Source organism: Cryptomeria japonica, chromosome 4, assembly GCF_030272615.1.
Source record: "Cryptomeria japonica chromosome 4, Sugi_1.0, whole genome shotgun sequence".
NCBI lineage: Eukaryota > Viridiplantae > Streptophyta > Pinopsida > Cupressales > Cupressaceae > Cryptomeria > Cryptomeria japonica.
The window spans coordinates 91,976,834-91,994,749 of NC_081408.1; the positions used below are offsets into that span (position 1 = coordinate 91,976,834).

The window sequence follows — 17,916 nt, forward strand, 5'->3', positions numbered from 1 at the left end:
TATTTTATCAAATAAAATAAATAATTTAATATTTTGAAATAAATTAAAATACTTAATTACATTGCATATTAAATTATTAAAAAAAAAAATTAATGTCGTCGATTATTCCTTCCCAACTGAAAAACAAGGAGGCTTTGTGCATGTTAAAAAAACTTGTGTAAACATTTATAAACAAAACGTATTTTTGATAACTATCAGTTAACGAGTTCTAAATCTAATAGTTAGTAACGATTTTCAAAATAAAAAATCTGAACGAAAGATCTTACAGAACTTATAGCACCTACTCCTAGGAGATCTCGATGTTGGGATTATTAGCCTTGATTTTCAACCAATCTTCCCCGCCTTCCTTTAGCCTCTCCTCCAACTCACCGCTTGCCTGCTCCACGTCTATCGCCTTCAGTCTGCTCAACAAGTCCAATCCCTCTGGAACTTTCTTCACCCGTGGACAATTATATATCCATAGCACTTCCAGGCGTTGCATGGCTCCCTCCTCCAATGCCGGCAACTCCTCCAAAAGAGGGAACTCATTAATCATCAGCCTAACCAGCTTAGGGAATCCCCCACTCTCTCCAAACTTCTCTGGCAATTCTCTGCATCTCGAATCTTTAACCAACCATAATGATTGTAAGTTGGGCATGGTTTCGAGAGATGGATAACCACTGCAGTCATAGAATGTAAGTTCTATGAGATTTCCCATACTACATATCCAATTTGGCACGGAGAAACGAATAAGAAAAAGATGTTGAAGATCTTTCATAATATTCATTTTCTCTGGTAATGCTGGAAGATTGGATTCTTCTATATCACCCTCCCTTGCAAGAATGCCATTTCCTACACAAAGAATTCTCATTTTCACCAGACGCTCAAGGCTACCATCTTCTACACTTCTCAATCCCCCTTCATCTTCTAAAAAAAAATATATTTCATGGAGATTGGTCAGATTACCGAGGTCTTTAACATTTAAAAATTCATTTTCTTCAGCAGGGAGTGGGAAGGCTCTTGATCTCAGTGTTTTCAGACTCGAAAGACTTGATATTCCCTTGGGTAAATAATTTCTAGTAAGTTCTTTTGAACAATTTTTTAAATTGAGATAGGAAAGAGATTTGAGGTCACCTATCCAGTCAGGTACAGATTGTATGCTAGTGCATTCAGAAACATCAAGATACTCAAGACACTTGAGTCTTCTAACACAATCTGGCACCTCCCTGATCTTTGTATTAGACAAATTCAGAACCTTAAGAAGCTTTAATTTCCCAACACATTCTGGCAGTGTAGAGATGGCAGTGCTACTCAAGTCCAGAACCCGGAGTACTCTTCTTGTAATCTCTGGATTCTGAGAGAATGAGATGGTGCGGAGATATCGTTGACAATGAAGAGAGCTTGTTGAAATTGCATCAGTAGTTATACCCTTCCTCATTGTCCTAAATCTTATTTTAAAGTCATTGGTTCATCACAATCACATGATCTGACACAACGAAAGCAATTATATCTATCACCTATTAGAGCCCAACTTTGTTGTCCCATTTTTTTGTAGATTTGCCCATAAGCTTCCTTCTTGTAGTGACACTGTGTTAGGTTACTTTGATAACTAATCTAAGATAATCTATGTAATCTTTTCCCTTGCCAAAATCATGCTTTTATCTACCTTGTGTTTCTTCTCTAGCTCTATAAATTCATCCAATGTTGTAAAAAATCAAGAAGATTACCTTGGTTTTGGTTTTTTTCATTCATTGGAAAAAGATGTCAAAGTTTGTAAAGCTTCAAGAACCTCCTAGCCCTCCACTAAGGTTTAAAGACTCTCTGAAAGGCCAAGAAATTCAATCAATAAAGAAACCTCCAACAAAAGACTTATAGAACAAGACTAGGGAGATGTCAATGATTTCAAACGTTCAAGAACCTTTTGAAACCTTTGACAATGTTCAAGAAGTAGCCAAAAAACTGATATAGAGAACTAAGTAGAGAAATGAAAATTAGCTTAGGGGGGGAACGAAATGGATTCAAAATTTCTTCAACTAGCTAGCATAAAGGATGAAATGAAGAAAAAAAAAGGATAAGTCATGTGTTGGAGATATTAGGATTAAAGAACTACTTGAACCTTTGGTGAAGTTCAAGACTAAGGAAAACATTTCAAACTAAAAAGATAAAATATAAAGAGGTGTACATAAAATATTTTGTAGGTTCAAGAACCTCTTGAACCTCTAATGTGGTACAAAATGGTGACTCCATTGGCCCTATCATGTTGAATGTTTGGCTAAGTTTTGCCTCCTACAAATGTTGTTGGCCTTAGGTAACCCTTACTAAAAATTGATCTAAGATATATTTGAAGTGCTTGCTGGAGGAATTAAATTGTTTAAAAAATATTTCCACCCATTCCCATATGCTAGTCTTGTTAGAGTGAAAAAGTGTTTCACCTAACTAGGTTGCTTTTAGCCTACTTAGTTGAGTCATATTCACACTATGGTTAAGCTCACTTAGGACAGAGTTTCTATGCTCATCTAATGGGAGGTTAGAAAGACTTTTGTCTCACTTCATCAAGACTAACCAAGTGTCCCAACACTTGTTCATAGAGTCTTACACTTGTTGCATACATGGAGAGGTAGTCTAAGTTTGTCTCCTACCTTCTTACCTCACACCCATATTTTATACATTTGGGTATCTCATTTGATTATGTACTTAAATCAATTTATCTTTTAGCTTAACTAATGTGTTGATCATGTCTGGTTTATATCTAGTTTATACACCCTAAGAGTGATTATTTGGATGGGACTCCTAGATCTTGGCTTCTCCAACAAGTATAGTGTCTAGGATCTTTTAAAAAACCAAAATCATATTCATGGGAATTATTGGGTGTTTTCTAGGTGTTTGGGTTGATTGCAATATTTTCACTTCCATGTGCACTTCTAGCCATACTTCACCTCATTTGGAGATCACTGCTTTTCCTTCCTTACTACTTTTCCTTCCTTAGTAATGTATTCCTGTTATTGGATTTTGACTCATATTCAATTCACATTTTTATTTTCTCATGTTCACTTTAGTTGCCCTTGCAAAATACCCATCTTACCTTCAATCCCATCTCACCTTCAATTAGTGAGAATTCGATCTACAAGTGAACTTTTCTTTTGGCTCTCATAACAAGGTACATTTTTTATGGTTTTCCCATTAAGGAAATTATACTTTTTTTTTCTCTCATCTTCTTTCTTGTATGATTTTGGTGTTCAACTAAACATACCAATTATAGTGCCAAGCTTCACTTTGAATACAAATCTCTATAGTTTTCACATTCCTTCTCTTTATACAATTGTGGCCTTTAATTGAACTACACTTGACTTCCACAAAAAAAATTCACAAGCCCTTTCATGTCTTAGTTTTTCTCATTCAATGATGTCATACTGGCATCATCCCTACATCACCTTCTTTCCTAGTGAAATTTCAACCTCCATCTGCACCTTCCCCATTTTCAACTATATATCTAGTTCAAATGGATTTTTCCTCCTCCTACATTGTTGACCTCATACCCACCTACTAACATCGTGATTCCCAAGTGCTCCCTTCCTTCATGTGATATCATGTTAATATCATGCTAACATCATATCCCTTTCACTTAGATATTACTTCCCCATCTAAACCTCATTTGCACTATGGAATTCACTTCACCATATTTTTTTTACTACTTCCTTTTCCAAGTGTTAAACCTTTTACTACACCTTGTAGAAATTTCATCTCCAACAAAACTACCTTTAGTTTTGATTGACCTTTCCATTTTTACACACTTTGTTGGCAACCTTGTAATACAATTGGCTTTTAGTAAGTTTACTATCTATTATACCTCCATCAATGCATGAATTTTTTACTACCTTTAGTTTGTATAACAATATCCACAAAACCTCCACTACTTCAACTATAGTTCAAACCCATTTTTCTCTCAAAAATTCATGATAATCCCTCTACCCTAATAGGCATAAATTGAAAGAAATTCTTACTAGGATTAATAGTACTTGCTTTAATTACTTTATTAGCAACATCAAACACTCAATCTTGTCAAAGGGGAAATTTCATTAATATAACAAGATGTGTTGTCAATTGGGGAGACCTTGTCAATGCCTATAGGGACACTTTTATAGGATGTTTGATGCAATTTTATATAAAGAAACATCTTGCTTTATGACCATCAGTTCATGTATTTTATTTAATATATTTTGGGAGTAAATTTGAATCTTATTCCTTTGTATGAGTTCCTACACATGAGTAGATATATACTATTTTATTTTTTGAAAAGGGAAAGAGGCACTTTGTTCATTTAGAGAAAGCTCAACTAGGTTAGTATCAATCATAGTTTTAGGAAAGGCTTGAGATGTGGAGACTCCTATAGGTCATTTTGTAGGCCATATATAATATTATTGTACATGAATGTGTTGTATGTATGTATTTGTAGCGTCGTAAATTGTACGCACTTGCTAGGGTGGTACAATTTCACACCTAGTTTAGCACCCGCCTTGGTGCATTTTACATTTTGCATTGCATTTCTCCTTTAGCACTTAATTAATCAAATTAATTAGGTCTAAGGTCCTATTTCATTGTCCTTTGCATCATAAAGTTGGGCTCTTTCGTTAAAGCGTGCCCTTTTCATCTTATTCCTCCAATACATCACTCAATCAAAAACCTAATTAAGTCCTATTTCGAGCTTGGGGGCTTGGTTTTAGGGGTCAAAACATCTTGAAATCACCTGTAACTTCAGGATTCTCTCTAAAATCATCATATCCGACGGCCCTGAAAATTTGGTGAAAAGTTGTCAGGACCGTGGCGCCCAGAGTGCACATGGTCCCGGACATTTTTCTCAAAATTTTAGGAGCACAATCCAATCATAAAATAAAGATTAACCCTAAGAAATTGGTGGGAGATTCAATCTCTAGGTCGGCCAAAAGATGAAATTACGACCTAGGGTTTCATACATAAGAGCTCTCTTTCTTCATTTGAAAGGATCCGATTTTTGTTTTTAGGAACCTCATATGTAGCGAAAGAGCAGATATTTGAAGACTTCAACAACATTCAACATCCCTCTATCAAGCATTTATCAATTTCATTCATCCATTTGGGGCTTGGAAGACATTGAAGAACAATAGGAGATTACCAACTGAAGATTGGCTTGCACCCCTCCCTTGGGGGTTGGGTATGATTTCATGTTGTTTTCATGTCTTTGCATAAGCTTCAATATATCCTTTATTCATGCTTTAGATCACTTTGCATCTTGATTTAGAGCATTTACATCGTCATTTACAAGCAATTAGGGTTTACTTTCTAGGTTGCTCTAGTTTGCTTGCTTGCATTTTAGGACCTTGCACACACACTAGGTCTGCACACACAATACATTTTACAATACAACTTGGCTATTCGTGGAGGTGGAAATCACCGAAGCGAGGGTTTGACTAAGGCAAAACCCTATATAGCCGCCCATACCCTTTTCAGATATAAGTGCAGGTTTCGGGACTCAGACGACGCCACAGGTGACAGATCCGGGAAGAGCAGGTCGAGACAGCACTCCACATCAAATTGCAGAGCAAAAGACCTAGACAGGGGCGCTGGGTGCCCTGGTCCTGCCAAGACAGGGGCGCTGGGCGCCCTGGTCCCTAGGACAGAGGCACTGGGCGCCCTGGTCCCTAGGATAGAGGCGCTGGGCGCCCTGGTCCTCCTGACAGACAGCATTTTTTGACATTTCCGACAGTTTTCCAGAGTGCAAAATAGCAGTTTCAGGTGTAGTTTTCGAGACAGAATCAGGACAGTGGCGCCCGTGCCCCTGTCCCGAACATTTTCAATCCGATTTTGACTTCGGGTACGCATCTGCATTCTTATTTCATCCTTGTGTTTACAGCTGTTCATTGTTTGATCTCAATTCTGCAATCTTGTTATTCGTTTGTACTTGCATTTTGGGATTAGGACTTGAACTTGCATCATTTGATCTTCCAATTTCAACAAAGGAATAGAAATCCTAATAGGTAGCTCATGGATCTCTCTTTCACAAGAAGAAGTAGCCAATTGTGTGATACCTCTAGGCTCTTTCGTATTCTGTAATGTGTGTCAAAAGGTAGGATTAGGGCATGTTAACCTAGTCTCGCTTTTTACCCTACACATTTTGGTGAACCCGACGTGAAACTATCATTGCTTCTTCTTGCATTGCATTTGTTAGATCTAGATCTAGATTTAGTGTGTTTTCATTTCATGTTTCATTAAAAAAAAAAAAAAAAAGTGTGTTTCTTTGCATTGTGTGTTTAAATTTTATGCAACCTTTATTTCAAAATGTCAGATTTTTATTTGCAAAATGTTCATGCTTTTGATGATTATTATGAGTATAGCCAAGATGAATTAGATGAAGCTTTAGATGAGTTTTTGAACCCTAAAGATGCCAAACCTTCATTTTACCAAAAACTCATAAACCTTGTTACTATGCCATTTAGATGTGATGAGAAAGATAAGCCGAATGGTTCCTCTCAAGGGTACATTCCTATCAACTCTTCCACTAAATCTAGTAACATGGTTGTGTTCAATAATCCCCTCTATGAGGAGATGTCTCCTTTTGAATCAAAAGATAAACCTTTTAATTGATATGATCATGCTTTGTTGGATGATGCTCTTGATGACTTTGTGGCTTTATCGAAATCTTTAAACAAGAACAAGACTTCTAAATTGGTTAACATGATAAACTTGAATGAGCATAACAAGCCTCTCTTTGAAGTCCAAGGTGCTTATCCTTCTCCCACCTTTCAAGTTCCTAAATCACCTCTCCTTACTGTCCAAGGAGGGTATGATCATGATTCCTTTCGTACTCCGAATAAACCAATCATCACCGTGCAAGGAAGAAAACCTATAAGTCCTTATAGTTATGCCAAGCAAATAACTAGAGAGAGTTATCATGCAGTTGCCCATACTTATCACACCAGAAATAATAGGCAGCCTAATCCTCCTCCCGTTATTCCAGTCTCTCTTCCTAATCCTCAACCAATTCTTCCACAAGCTCCCCGTATTTCACAAGTTATGGGTAAGGAATATGATCTCATAGAACAACTTAAAGCTACCCCTGCTAAGATATCCCTTTGGGATTTGATTCAAACTTCTTCCACTCATCATGGAATGTTACAAGATGCCTTGAAAGATTTGAATGTTCCTCCACCGAATACATCTAGTAATATAGCATCTTTGGTTAACTCTGTGATGAATCCTAAGGCTCAAATTGTGTTTACCCAAGATGAGTTGCCTACTAGTGAAATTCAACAACAATATGATCCTTTGATGATTGTGGTTATCATGAAAGACACTGCTATAAGGTGAACACTAGTAGATAATGGCTCTGGCCTTAATGTGTGTAGCATTAATTTATTGCATAAAATGAATGTGGATACATCTCTCATTGAGCCTGACTCTCATCCCATTTGAGGCTTTGACAATGTGGCTAAGACTTCATTAGGTATTATCACCTTACCTCTCACAATGGGACCTGTTACTTTGCCTACTCCTATCCATGTTATTGTTATTAGGGAGGCCTTGGATTCACAGTATGCAAGCTGTCCCCTCTACATTGCATAGACAAGTTAAATTTATCTATAACAATAAGACATATACCTTGATAGGTGATACTAATTTCCAAGCTTGTCTACAAACATCTACTTCCAAAGGGGGTTCTTCTAAGCCATCCTCGTCTAGTGATGACTCTTTAAACAAGATACCTATCGAGGAGTCCTCGCTCTCTGATGATCAAAATTCTTTGGATGAGTCTAGAGCTCCTGAAGAAGATTCTTCTCGACTAGAATCTCCACATAAGGAAGATTTTGATCCTGAGAAGGTTCTCACAGAAGACGATTGGGGATCTCTTGATTTCAATCCCACCTTTGTAGGTGAATATAAGGTTCCTTCTAAAGAGCTTAAGGTTGAAAAGAAGGAAGAAGTTAAAAATCAGTCAATCTTATCTGAACCTATGAGTAATAATTTTGTGGCGGCTTCTCAAACTTCTTCTCCTCACACCTCTAATTCTGAAGAGTTTGATTCTTTGTCTTATGAAAAACCACCTCCTCTTTCTGAAATGGCTGATCGTTATGGTCGTGGTTTTCGCATTTTTGCTAAGCATGGGTATCATGGAAAAGGTTGTGGTTCTCATGAACAAGGGATAAAGGTTCCTCTAGAGACTAATTTTCACAATTATGCCTTTGGACTTGGCTATAATCCCTGCAAACGTACTAAAGCTTCTAAAAGACCATGCATTAGTGTTAATCCTATTTCTACATCTTTATCAATACAACACCCTGAGTATATTGATGGGGATCCTTCGGGTGACTGTGCTTTGGATGTCTTCCCTACTAATGATGCTTTAGCTGAATTCTTGGGAGCCTATGACACTCTTCCTCGTTATCATCATAATAGGGGACTCCCTTATTGTTTGAACACTGAAGCCTATTTTGGAAAAGAGATCGATAATGATGAGATTGTGAAAGAATTCCCTCAGTTAAAGGATACTCCTCAACAAAGTAATCTTCTCATAAGTGACACCACTGATGTTAAGATGGATCCTTGAAATAAAGAGAAAGTTATTAAAATTGGAAAATGTTTGGATGAAGAGGAACAAAAACAATATGAAGATTTATTACATGAATTCCCTGAGATCTTTGCTTGGACATACTCTGATATGCCTGGTATAGATCCTAAGATTGTTACGCATAACATTGTCTTAGTTCCTGATGCTAAGCCCGTGAAACAAAAGATTCGAAAAATGAATCCTAAGGTGGCTCTGCTTGTTAAGGCTGAAATTGAAAAGTTATTGGAGGCTGGATTTATCTGCCCTATTGACTATTCCCCATGGATTTCAAATATTGTCGCTGTGGCTAAACCAGATAACAAAATAAGAATGTGTACCGATTTTTGAGATTTAAATAAGGCTTCCTTGAAAGATGATTTTCCTCTTCCCAACATTGACATGATAGTTGATTCTACGGCAGGACATGCCTTGTTATCCTTCATGGATGGTTTTTCAGGATACAATCAAATTTTCATTAACCCTCAAGATCAATTTAAAACCGCTTTCACCACTCCTTGGGGTACGTTTTGTTGGATAATGATGCCTTTTGGACTTAAAAATGCCAGTGCAACTTATCAATGAGCGATGACCCTTATCTTTCATGATTATATGCATAAGATTTTAGAGGATTATGTTGATGATATTTTAGCCAAATCCATTCTTCGCATAGATCACATTAAAATCCTTCGTCAAATCTTTGAAAGAGTTCATAAATATCACATGCGCTTGAATCCTCAGAAATGTGTTTTCGGTGTGGATAGTGGAAAACTATTAGGATTCATAGTTTCGCATCGTAGGATCAAGGTGGACACTAAGAAAATAGATGCTATTGTCAACATGCCACCTCCTAGAAATGTGTCTCAACTTAAAAGCTTACAAGGAAAGATTCAAGATATTCATAGGTTCGTATCTCAACTTGCGGATCGTACCTTTCCTTTTACTCAACTTCTTAAAAAGGATATCACTTTTCAATGGAACGAAGATTGTCAGCAAGCATTTGAAGATTTAAAAGTGTATTTGGCTAGTCCTCCTATTCTTCAACCTACCGAACTTTCTAAACCCTTCCTTCTGTATACAACTGCTTCCTCTCATGCTCTCGTAGCATTGTTGGCACAACATGATAAAGATGGTAAGGAATGTCCGGTTTATTACATAAGTCGTACCTTACTTGATTATGAGACCCAATATTCTGCGATAGAAAGACAATGCTTGGCCTTAGTGTTTGCGACTTAGAAATTAAGACATTATCTTTTAAATTCAGAAGTCCATGTCATGGTAAAGTTTGATCCTTTGAAGCATCTTTTCTCTAAAACTGATTTATCAGGACGCCTAGCTAAGTGGGTTATGATGTTAACTAAATTTGAACTTAAATTTGTTTCACAAAGAGCAATTAAAGGACAAGCATTGACTGACCATTTAGTTGAGGCCCCTTCACCTTTCTCCTTCCCTAATTCTGAGTCTTTCCCCGATGACTTTATTCTTTCTATAGAGAAAGACGAAACTTGGGAATTATACTTTGATGGTTCTAAGTGTCGTACGGGATCGGGGGCAGGTGTTGTTCTGATTTCTCCTACAAGGAAATCTATTCCCTTATCCTATCGTCTAAATTTTCTGTGTACCAATAACATTGCTGAGTATGAGGCTCTTATAACGGGAATAAAAGCAGCCTTAGCTCTGAACATAAAACACATACATATTTATGGAGATTCTCAATTGATTATAAGACAAGTAACAGGATTGTATCAAGCAAAACAAGACAAATTATCACAATATAAATACCTTGCCATCTCTTTATTACAAAAATTCAATTCTTATACCATGGAACCTGTTCCTCGAAAAGATAATCGACATGCGGACACAATGGCATGTGTGGCTTCTCTTGTATCCTTAGAGGACCCCGTGGTTGATCTTAAATTTGTTATTCACAACCTTATTTCTCCAGCTATTGTAGACGATTCTAGCTTGGTAACATGTTGTGACTTTGTAGATTCAGACGAATGGTATTCGCATATCGTAAGATATTTGACCGATGGTACCTTTCCTGATTCCACCAATAGGAACACTAGGGCTAGAATCCGCAAGTTGTCTGCTAGATATATCATTCTTTCTAATGTCCTTTACCGAAGGGGTTATGACGGTCTTCTCCTTCGTTGTCTTAACAAATCGGAAATCCCCGTTGCTCTTGAAGAGGCACATTCAGGTGCCTGTGGGGGGCATTTTGGGGGCAAATCCTTGGTTCAAAGATTACTTCGTATGGGATACTATTGGCAAACTATGTAGAAGGATTCTTTTTCATTTGTTAAGAAATGTCATCAATGTCAACAACATAATAATCTGATTCATGCTCCTACCCAAGAACTTCATTCTCAAGTAGCTTCTTGGCCTTTCTACGCATGGGGTTTGGATCTCATTGGTAAAATCTCTCCTCCTTCATCTCAAGGACACACCTTCATTATAATGGCAATAGATTACTTTATGAAGTGGGTAGAAGCTATTCCCCTTCACTCTACTACTGCTGAAGTGATTTGTCAATTTATTTTAGAAAACATCATTTCTCGATTCAGGATACCTTCCATTATAATCTCAGATAATGGGACATCATTTAAGAACAAGGATGTGAAGAAATTCCTTGAGAAGTATCATATAAAACATCGATTTTCTACACCATACTATCCTCAATCAAATGGTCAAGCCGAATCATCCAATAAGATAATTGAACAAATTCTTCACAAAACCATGAATAAGCATGGTAAGGATTGGAGTAATCAGCTAATCTATGCTCTTTGGGCCTACCGAACGAGTGTACGAATTGCTACAGGAACTACTCCTTATAATCTTGTTTATGGTGCTGACGCTATTATGCCTTTAGAGTTAGAGATTCCATCACTTAGGGTTTCTCTCAAAGTTATAGTAGATGATGACTCTTATAGAGAACAACGACTTCAACAGCTTGAGATGCTTGATGAACAACGTATAAACGCTCTTGAGCATATTCAAGCGTATCATAAAACTCTACAACGAAGCTATAATGATAAGGTTATTCAACATTCCTTCTCAGTAGGTGACTTAGTCCTCTATGAGAATCAGCACAATGTGAATGCCTTACCTGCAGAAAAGGGAAAATTTAGTCCTAATTGGCTTGGACCATACATCGTTATTGAAGATTATGGATCAGGTGCTTACAAAATAGCGGATGTAGACGGTACGCCTCTTAAAGAACCTATCAATTCTATGCACTTGCGTAGATATTATGCTTAATTCTTCATTCCTTATTTATCTTCTTTTCAGTTCTTCAACATTGGGTAATATGTTAGTATCTCCTAGTTAGAGCAAAATAGAATTAAATGTTATGTTGTTTAATCTATATTGCTTCGTTCTTGACAAGCGTGTTTATTTACTTTATAGTTTGTCTTGAATTCATTTATGTAAATTGTAAAAGATTTACATTTCCATTATGCTAGCATATTATACAATGTCTTATGCATTAAGTAGAATCATATCATGTTGTATTTAATTAAATCACACTAGTTATATGATTCTTAGACTTAATGCATATTTCTTCCCTATCATCAATGTAGTACTTGATTAAATATTTTAATTAAGTCACACATGTATCAATTTAATCATGGAGCATTGAGAAATCAATCACATGGCAATTAAATCCTGAACATACATGTACATCTACCAAATGTATTAGATTTAATCAAAGCAAAATATACATTGTTTTAAGCATTAAAGATAACACATTTGAGACAAAAGAGAAGCATGTGTATATATATATATATATATATATATATATGTGGATCGTATACAAATATAGGTCACTGTACATCCAAAATCATCATAAAATCATCTCCTATCCCTAGGGCTGGTGGCTGGAGAGTGATGACTAGATGCTCCCTCCTGATCCGATCATGCAGGTGGACCCATAGGTGTGTAGCGCGATACAGACCGTGAGTGACTCCGAGAGGAACTCCTACGATCCCTATCCATAAGGATCGCGCGATAGGAGGTAGCCTTGGCCTGAGTAGCTGTTATATCTCGCTGTGCCCGCTGAAGGTTCTCTGATAGGACTCTCTCTCTCTCTCCCTCCATATGTCTACCTGTACTCGGAATGGGGAAAACAAGTCCTCATGCCAACCTGCGTTCCCCTGAGGCCTATAAGCAATCTGTGAGGAACTCGGGATCTATGCCATCGTGGAAATGTCTGTCACTGCTTGCTGAATCAGGGAATGCCACTCCTGCACATTAGCTGTAGCAGTAGAACAGATTTTTGTTAGTACCATTCTATATCATCAAAACATTAATCAATCAATATAAACCTACTATACCTGGATCTCCCTCATGCCAGTAGGGATCCTGATATGGTAGCATCTGTGACTGGGAACTACTAGGCTCCCCTCGCTCAAATAATCTATGCACGATGGGTGTAGGCTGGACAGTACTAGAAACAGGTCTCTGTATTGCCTCATGTTCCCCCTTTTGGGGAATAAGAGGAGGATCCAGAGCTATGGTATCATCTCCTGAATGGTGGGGAGCTGCATCTGACCCCTCCTCATCATTTCTATCCTCCTCCTCCTCATTGTCCTCCTCATCATCCTCATCATCGTCCTCGTCTGCATCCTCACCTGCATCCTCCTCATCCTCATCTCTATCCGTGTCCTCCTCCTCGGCACTAGGCTGATCTCCTGTGGGTGGATCAGGATCTCCTGCCTCCTCATGACCCTCTCCCTCCTCTGGCTCCTCTGACCTGGATCCTTGGTCCTCATCTCAGTCTCCATGTCTCCATGGGCCTGGATGGCCTATCGACTGATCTGGTGGAAAGATAGGCCCTGGGTATGATCTCATAAACCATGAGACATACCTGCGCTGTGCTCCAGGCTCTGCAGAGTAATCAAAAACTACATCCTAATCAGATCCCTCTATATCTATAGTCTCGATGTCATCTATCGTCGGTCTCGCTACTGCTCTAGGTCTGGGAAGGACTCGTGAGTGTCGAGTATAGATGGGCACATCAGCTGGAACACACTGCTCTAGCCCAAACTGCCTCCGTACTCAGTCGAAGTAGAATGGGACTATGATATGTGAATATTGTCCCCGCAGTAGGCGGTTCCTCTATAAGCATGCTAACTATCTCTCCATCCCGTCCCATCTGTGCATCCGCAGATAGGGTCTCCATACGGTCACCTCGGCTGTCAATCTATCAAAAATCACTCTCCAATATAACAGATCTCCAAATCTCCACTCGCTGGTAAGTGGATAAGAAAACACCTTAGGTCACTCGCTAGCCGTACTCATCGGAAAGCCGACAGGCCTGGTGCATGTGAAGTGCTCAAATATCCACACCTGCAGAAGTGTGCATGTCATCAAGCTGCAACCTTGCCCAAACACATACTCCTCAAGGTCATGATAGAGATGTGCAAGCATACTCCGACCCCAAGCATACACTCTCCTATGTCTCTCCATAGCTCTGATGCACCATGTGAGACCCCCATGCATATGCATACCTCGCCCATTAGGGCAGATGGCTAGTGCTATGATGGCGATCATAAGGCATCTCACAAGGGGCACCTCTCCTATAGGATGTAAGAGCCAGCTGACCATGATGCGACCTCTCGTCTCGCTCGACATGACTCTCCCTATGCAATATACCTGCTCTCTCTGATGATCCTCTGCTGACCGATCGGTCGCATATGTAACAGTAGCTCCTCTGATAGGAAGATGAAGTATGCGGTACATATCCTCAAGTGTAACCGTTAGCTCGCCTACTGGAAGATGAAATGTGCATGTGTCAGGATTCCATCGCTCCATCAGTGCCATCAGCATTGCAGGATGGAACCGAATGGCTAGCATGAGGATCGCATACCATAATCCCATGATCGACAATGTGTCTCTCTCTACCTGAGTCAGCCGCGGAATCTGACTCAAAAACATAATTATAATCAGTACTCAATCATCAAAATCACTCATGCAAACTGTCGAACATCGTATGTTAACCCTGAAATCCCTCGCCAAGCCCTGATTGGGACCATGGCGCCTTGTCAGGGACCATGGCGCCCTGTCAGGGACCATGGCGCCCTAAAGGGACCATGGCGCCCTGTCAGGGACCATGGCGCCCTGAGGGGACCAGGGCGCCCCATAGGGACCATGGCGCCCTGGGTGGGGCTCGGGTCAGATTTCAGGGCCCGCAAACAATCACAAAAAGTCAAAATGCAGAAAATCAAAAGTCAACGCTCAGTCAACTCACCTCGTCCAGTGGCTCATCGTCGATCACGGCCTGGTGCAGGATCTCAATCCTTGTGGGACGCTCCGGTCATCGTGAAGGCATGATGATGGCTATGTGGGCTCCGCTGCAATGAACAGTATTCCGAAATCAACAAAGTGACAAATGCAAATGTCACTTTCAAAGTATATACTTTCATTTCTTTATCTTTACTTTCGACACCCTAATTTTCCTCTATCACTCATTTCATCATAACTTGAGTTTGGGAGATGCGATTTTTGAGCCGTTTGTTGCGTAGGAATCGTATTTTCATTCCCCTACTCTTGGGATGTTCCAAAAAAGTGCTCTGATGAAGCCTATTCAGTGAACACCCCTCATCAATACTCTCTTACACAATTTGTCGTAAGTAAACATGCTACCCTGTTTCACCTCCCTAATAAGCAAGTTGAAACAGGGGGGGGCATATAGCTACTCACAAATTTCATCACTTTCCTTAGTAAGCATTAGGTGATTTTGTGATCTAACGTGTGTTTTGTAGGGTGCGGTTCCTAACTGTGTACTGCAGATACCACTGGGGGCTTCATCCGACAACTTATGGATATATCCTTTTTCAAATGATGTTTACTTTTCTGTACTTTAGCTTGCATATGCACATAGTACTCATATGACCGCTAAAGTGGGGGCTAAATGTAGCATCGTAAATTGTACGCACTTGCTAGGGTGGTACAATTTCACACCTAGTTTAGCACCCGCCTTGGTGCATTTTACATTTTGCATTGCATTTCTCTTTTAGCACTTAATTAATCAAATTAATTAGGTCTAAGGTCCTATTTCATCATCCTTTGCATCATAAAGTTGGGCCCTTTCGTTAAAGTGTGCCCTTTTCATCTTATTCCTCCAATACATCACTCAATCAAAAACCTAATTAAGTCCTATTTCGAGCTTGGGGGCTTGGTTTCGGGGGTCAAAACATCTCGAAATCACCTGTAACTTCGGGATTCTCTCTAAAATCATCATATCCGATGGCCCTGAAAATTTGGTGAAAAGTTGTCGGGACCGTGGCCCCTGGAGTGCACATGGTCCCGGAGATTTTTCCTGAAATTTAGAAGCACAATCCAATCATAAAATAAAGCTTAACCCTAAGAAATTGGTGGGAGATTCAATCTCTAGGTCGGCCAAAAGATGAAATTACGACCTAGGGTTTCATACATAAGAGCTCTCTTTCTTCATTTGAAAGGATCTAATTTTTGTTTTCAGGAACCTCATATGCAGCGAAAGAGCAGATCTTTGAAGACTTCAACAACATTCAACATCCCTCTATCAAGCATTTATCAATTTCATTCATCCATTTGGGGCTTGGAAGACATTGACGAACAATAGGAGATTACCGACTGAAGATTGGCTTGTACCCCTCCCTTGGGGGTTGGGTATGATTTCATGTTGTTTTCATGTCTTTGCATAAGCTTCAATATATCCTTTATTCATGCTTTAGATCACTTTGCATCTTGATTTAGAGCATTTACATTGTCATTTACAAGCAATTAGGGTTTACTTTCTAGGTTGCTCTAGTTTGCTTGCTTGCATTTTAGGACCTTGCACACACACTAGGTCTGCACACACAATACATTTTACAATACAACTTGGCTATTCGTGGAGGTGGAAATCACCGAAGTGGGGGTTTGACTAATGCAAAACCCTATATAGCCGCCCATACCCTTTTCAGATATAAGTGCAGGTTTCGGGACTCGGACGACGCCGCAGGTGATAGATCCGGGAGGAGCAGGTCAAGACAGCACTCCACATCAAATTGCAGAGCAAAAGACCTAGACAGGGGCGCTGGGCACCCTGGTCCTGTAGGACAGGGGCGCTGGGCACCCTGGTCCCTGGGACAGAGGCACTAGGCGCCCTGGTCCTCCTGACAGACAACATTTTTTGACATTTCTGACAGTTTTCTAGAGTGCAAAACAGCAGTTTCAGGTGCAGTTTTTGTTACAAAATCAGGACAATGGTGCCTGCGCCCCCGTCCCAAACATTTTCAATCTTATTTTGACTCCAGGTACGCATCTGCATTCTTATTTCATCCTTGTGTTTATAGCTGTTCATTGTTTAATCTCAATTCCACAATCTTGTTATTCGTTTGTACTTGCATTTTGGGATTAGGACTTGAACTTGCATCATTTGATCTTCCAATTTCAACAAAGGAATAGAAATCTTAATAGGTAGCATGTGGCTCTCTCTTTCACAAGAAGAAGTAGCCAATTGTGTGATACCTCTAGGCTCTTTCGTATTCCGTAATGTGTGTCAAAAGGTAGGATTAGGGCATGTTAACCTAGTCTCGCTTTTTACCCTACACAGTATCTATATAATATCTTGATGACTTTATAATATTCATTTAGTAAATCAATAAAATATTGCTATTATTTTATTATTAAATTTTATATCCATGATTATTGAATAATTTTAATCAATTCACGAAATCTCTAAAATCACATTTGTTATTTATATATCATCTCTATGGTAGTTGACATCTAAGAGGTGTTGTAAAACTATAATTTTTTTATGTATTTCATGTTAGAATGAGAATCCTTTCTAGACTAATATGTGAAGCTTTTGAACCAATCATGAATTATCACGTAAAGGTATAATTATATGAGATAGCTAGGAATTTCAAGGCTTGAGTTTTACAAGATAACGCCAAGCACATTAGAATCAATAAATATTATTTTTCACTTTTCCATTAGGGTTCATCCCTAATTGAAACTATGATATAAGATTAGACATCAATCTATTAGTCAAAGGCTATTCATGTAAAAATAACCTAGAGGATCTACATATTACTTATGTATTATATCATAGTAGGTATTCCTCCATCATTCATAAATTCAAAGTTATATAATTTTTTTAATCCTTCTAAAGATAATTTATTCATGTTGTATCTACAAAAGTTCTATGTATGAGGTTTATTATAAAAAATGATATTTTGTGAGTAAATAAATGCCTATATACAAGGATGAGTAACCATTTCATATCTAGAGTCATATCATTTTTCACAATTACCTAATTATATATCTCTTGTTTTATCAATTTTATTTTTATTTTTAAGATCTTTAGGAAATATCCTCCCAAGTTTGGTAGG

The 17,916-nt window shown here is 38.6% G+C and overlaps 1 protein-coding gene across 1 annotated transcript; it reads right to left on the reverse strand.

Annotated features, from left to right (window-relative positions):
* Positions 1 to 286: 286 nt before the first annotated feature.
* LOC131032925 (disease resistance protein RPV1-like) lies at positions 287 to 1,417 on the reverse strand. Its single transcript, XM_057964027.2, has one exon. It carries the CDS (start codon positions 1,415 to 1,417, stop codon positions 287 to 289), a length of 1,131 nt encoding a protein of 376 aa, XP_057820010.2.
* Positions 1,418 to 17,916: the final 16,499 nt, after the last annotated feature.

Excerpts from the sequence above, each read along its gene's own strand:
- LOC131032925 (XM_057964027.2), bottom strand. The coding sequence starts at position 1,417 with ATGAGGAAGGGTATAACTACTGATGCAATTTCAACAAGCTCTCTTCAT.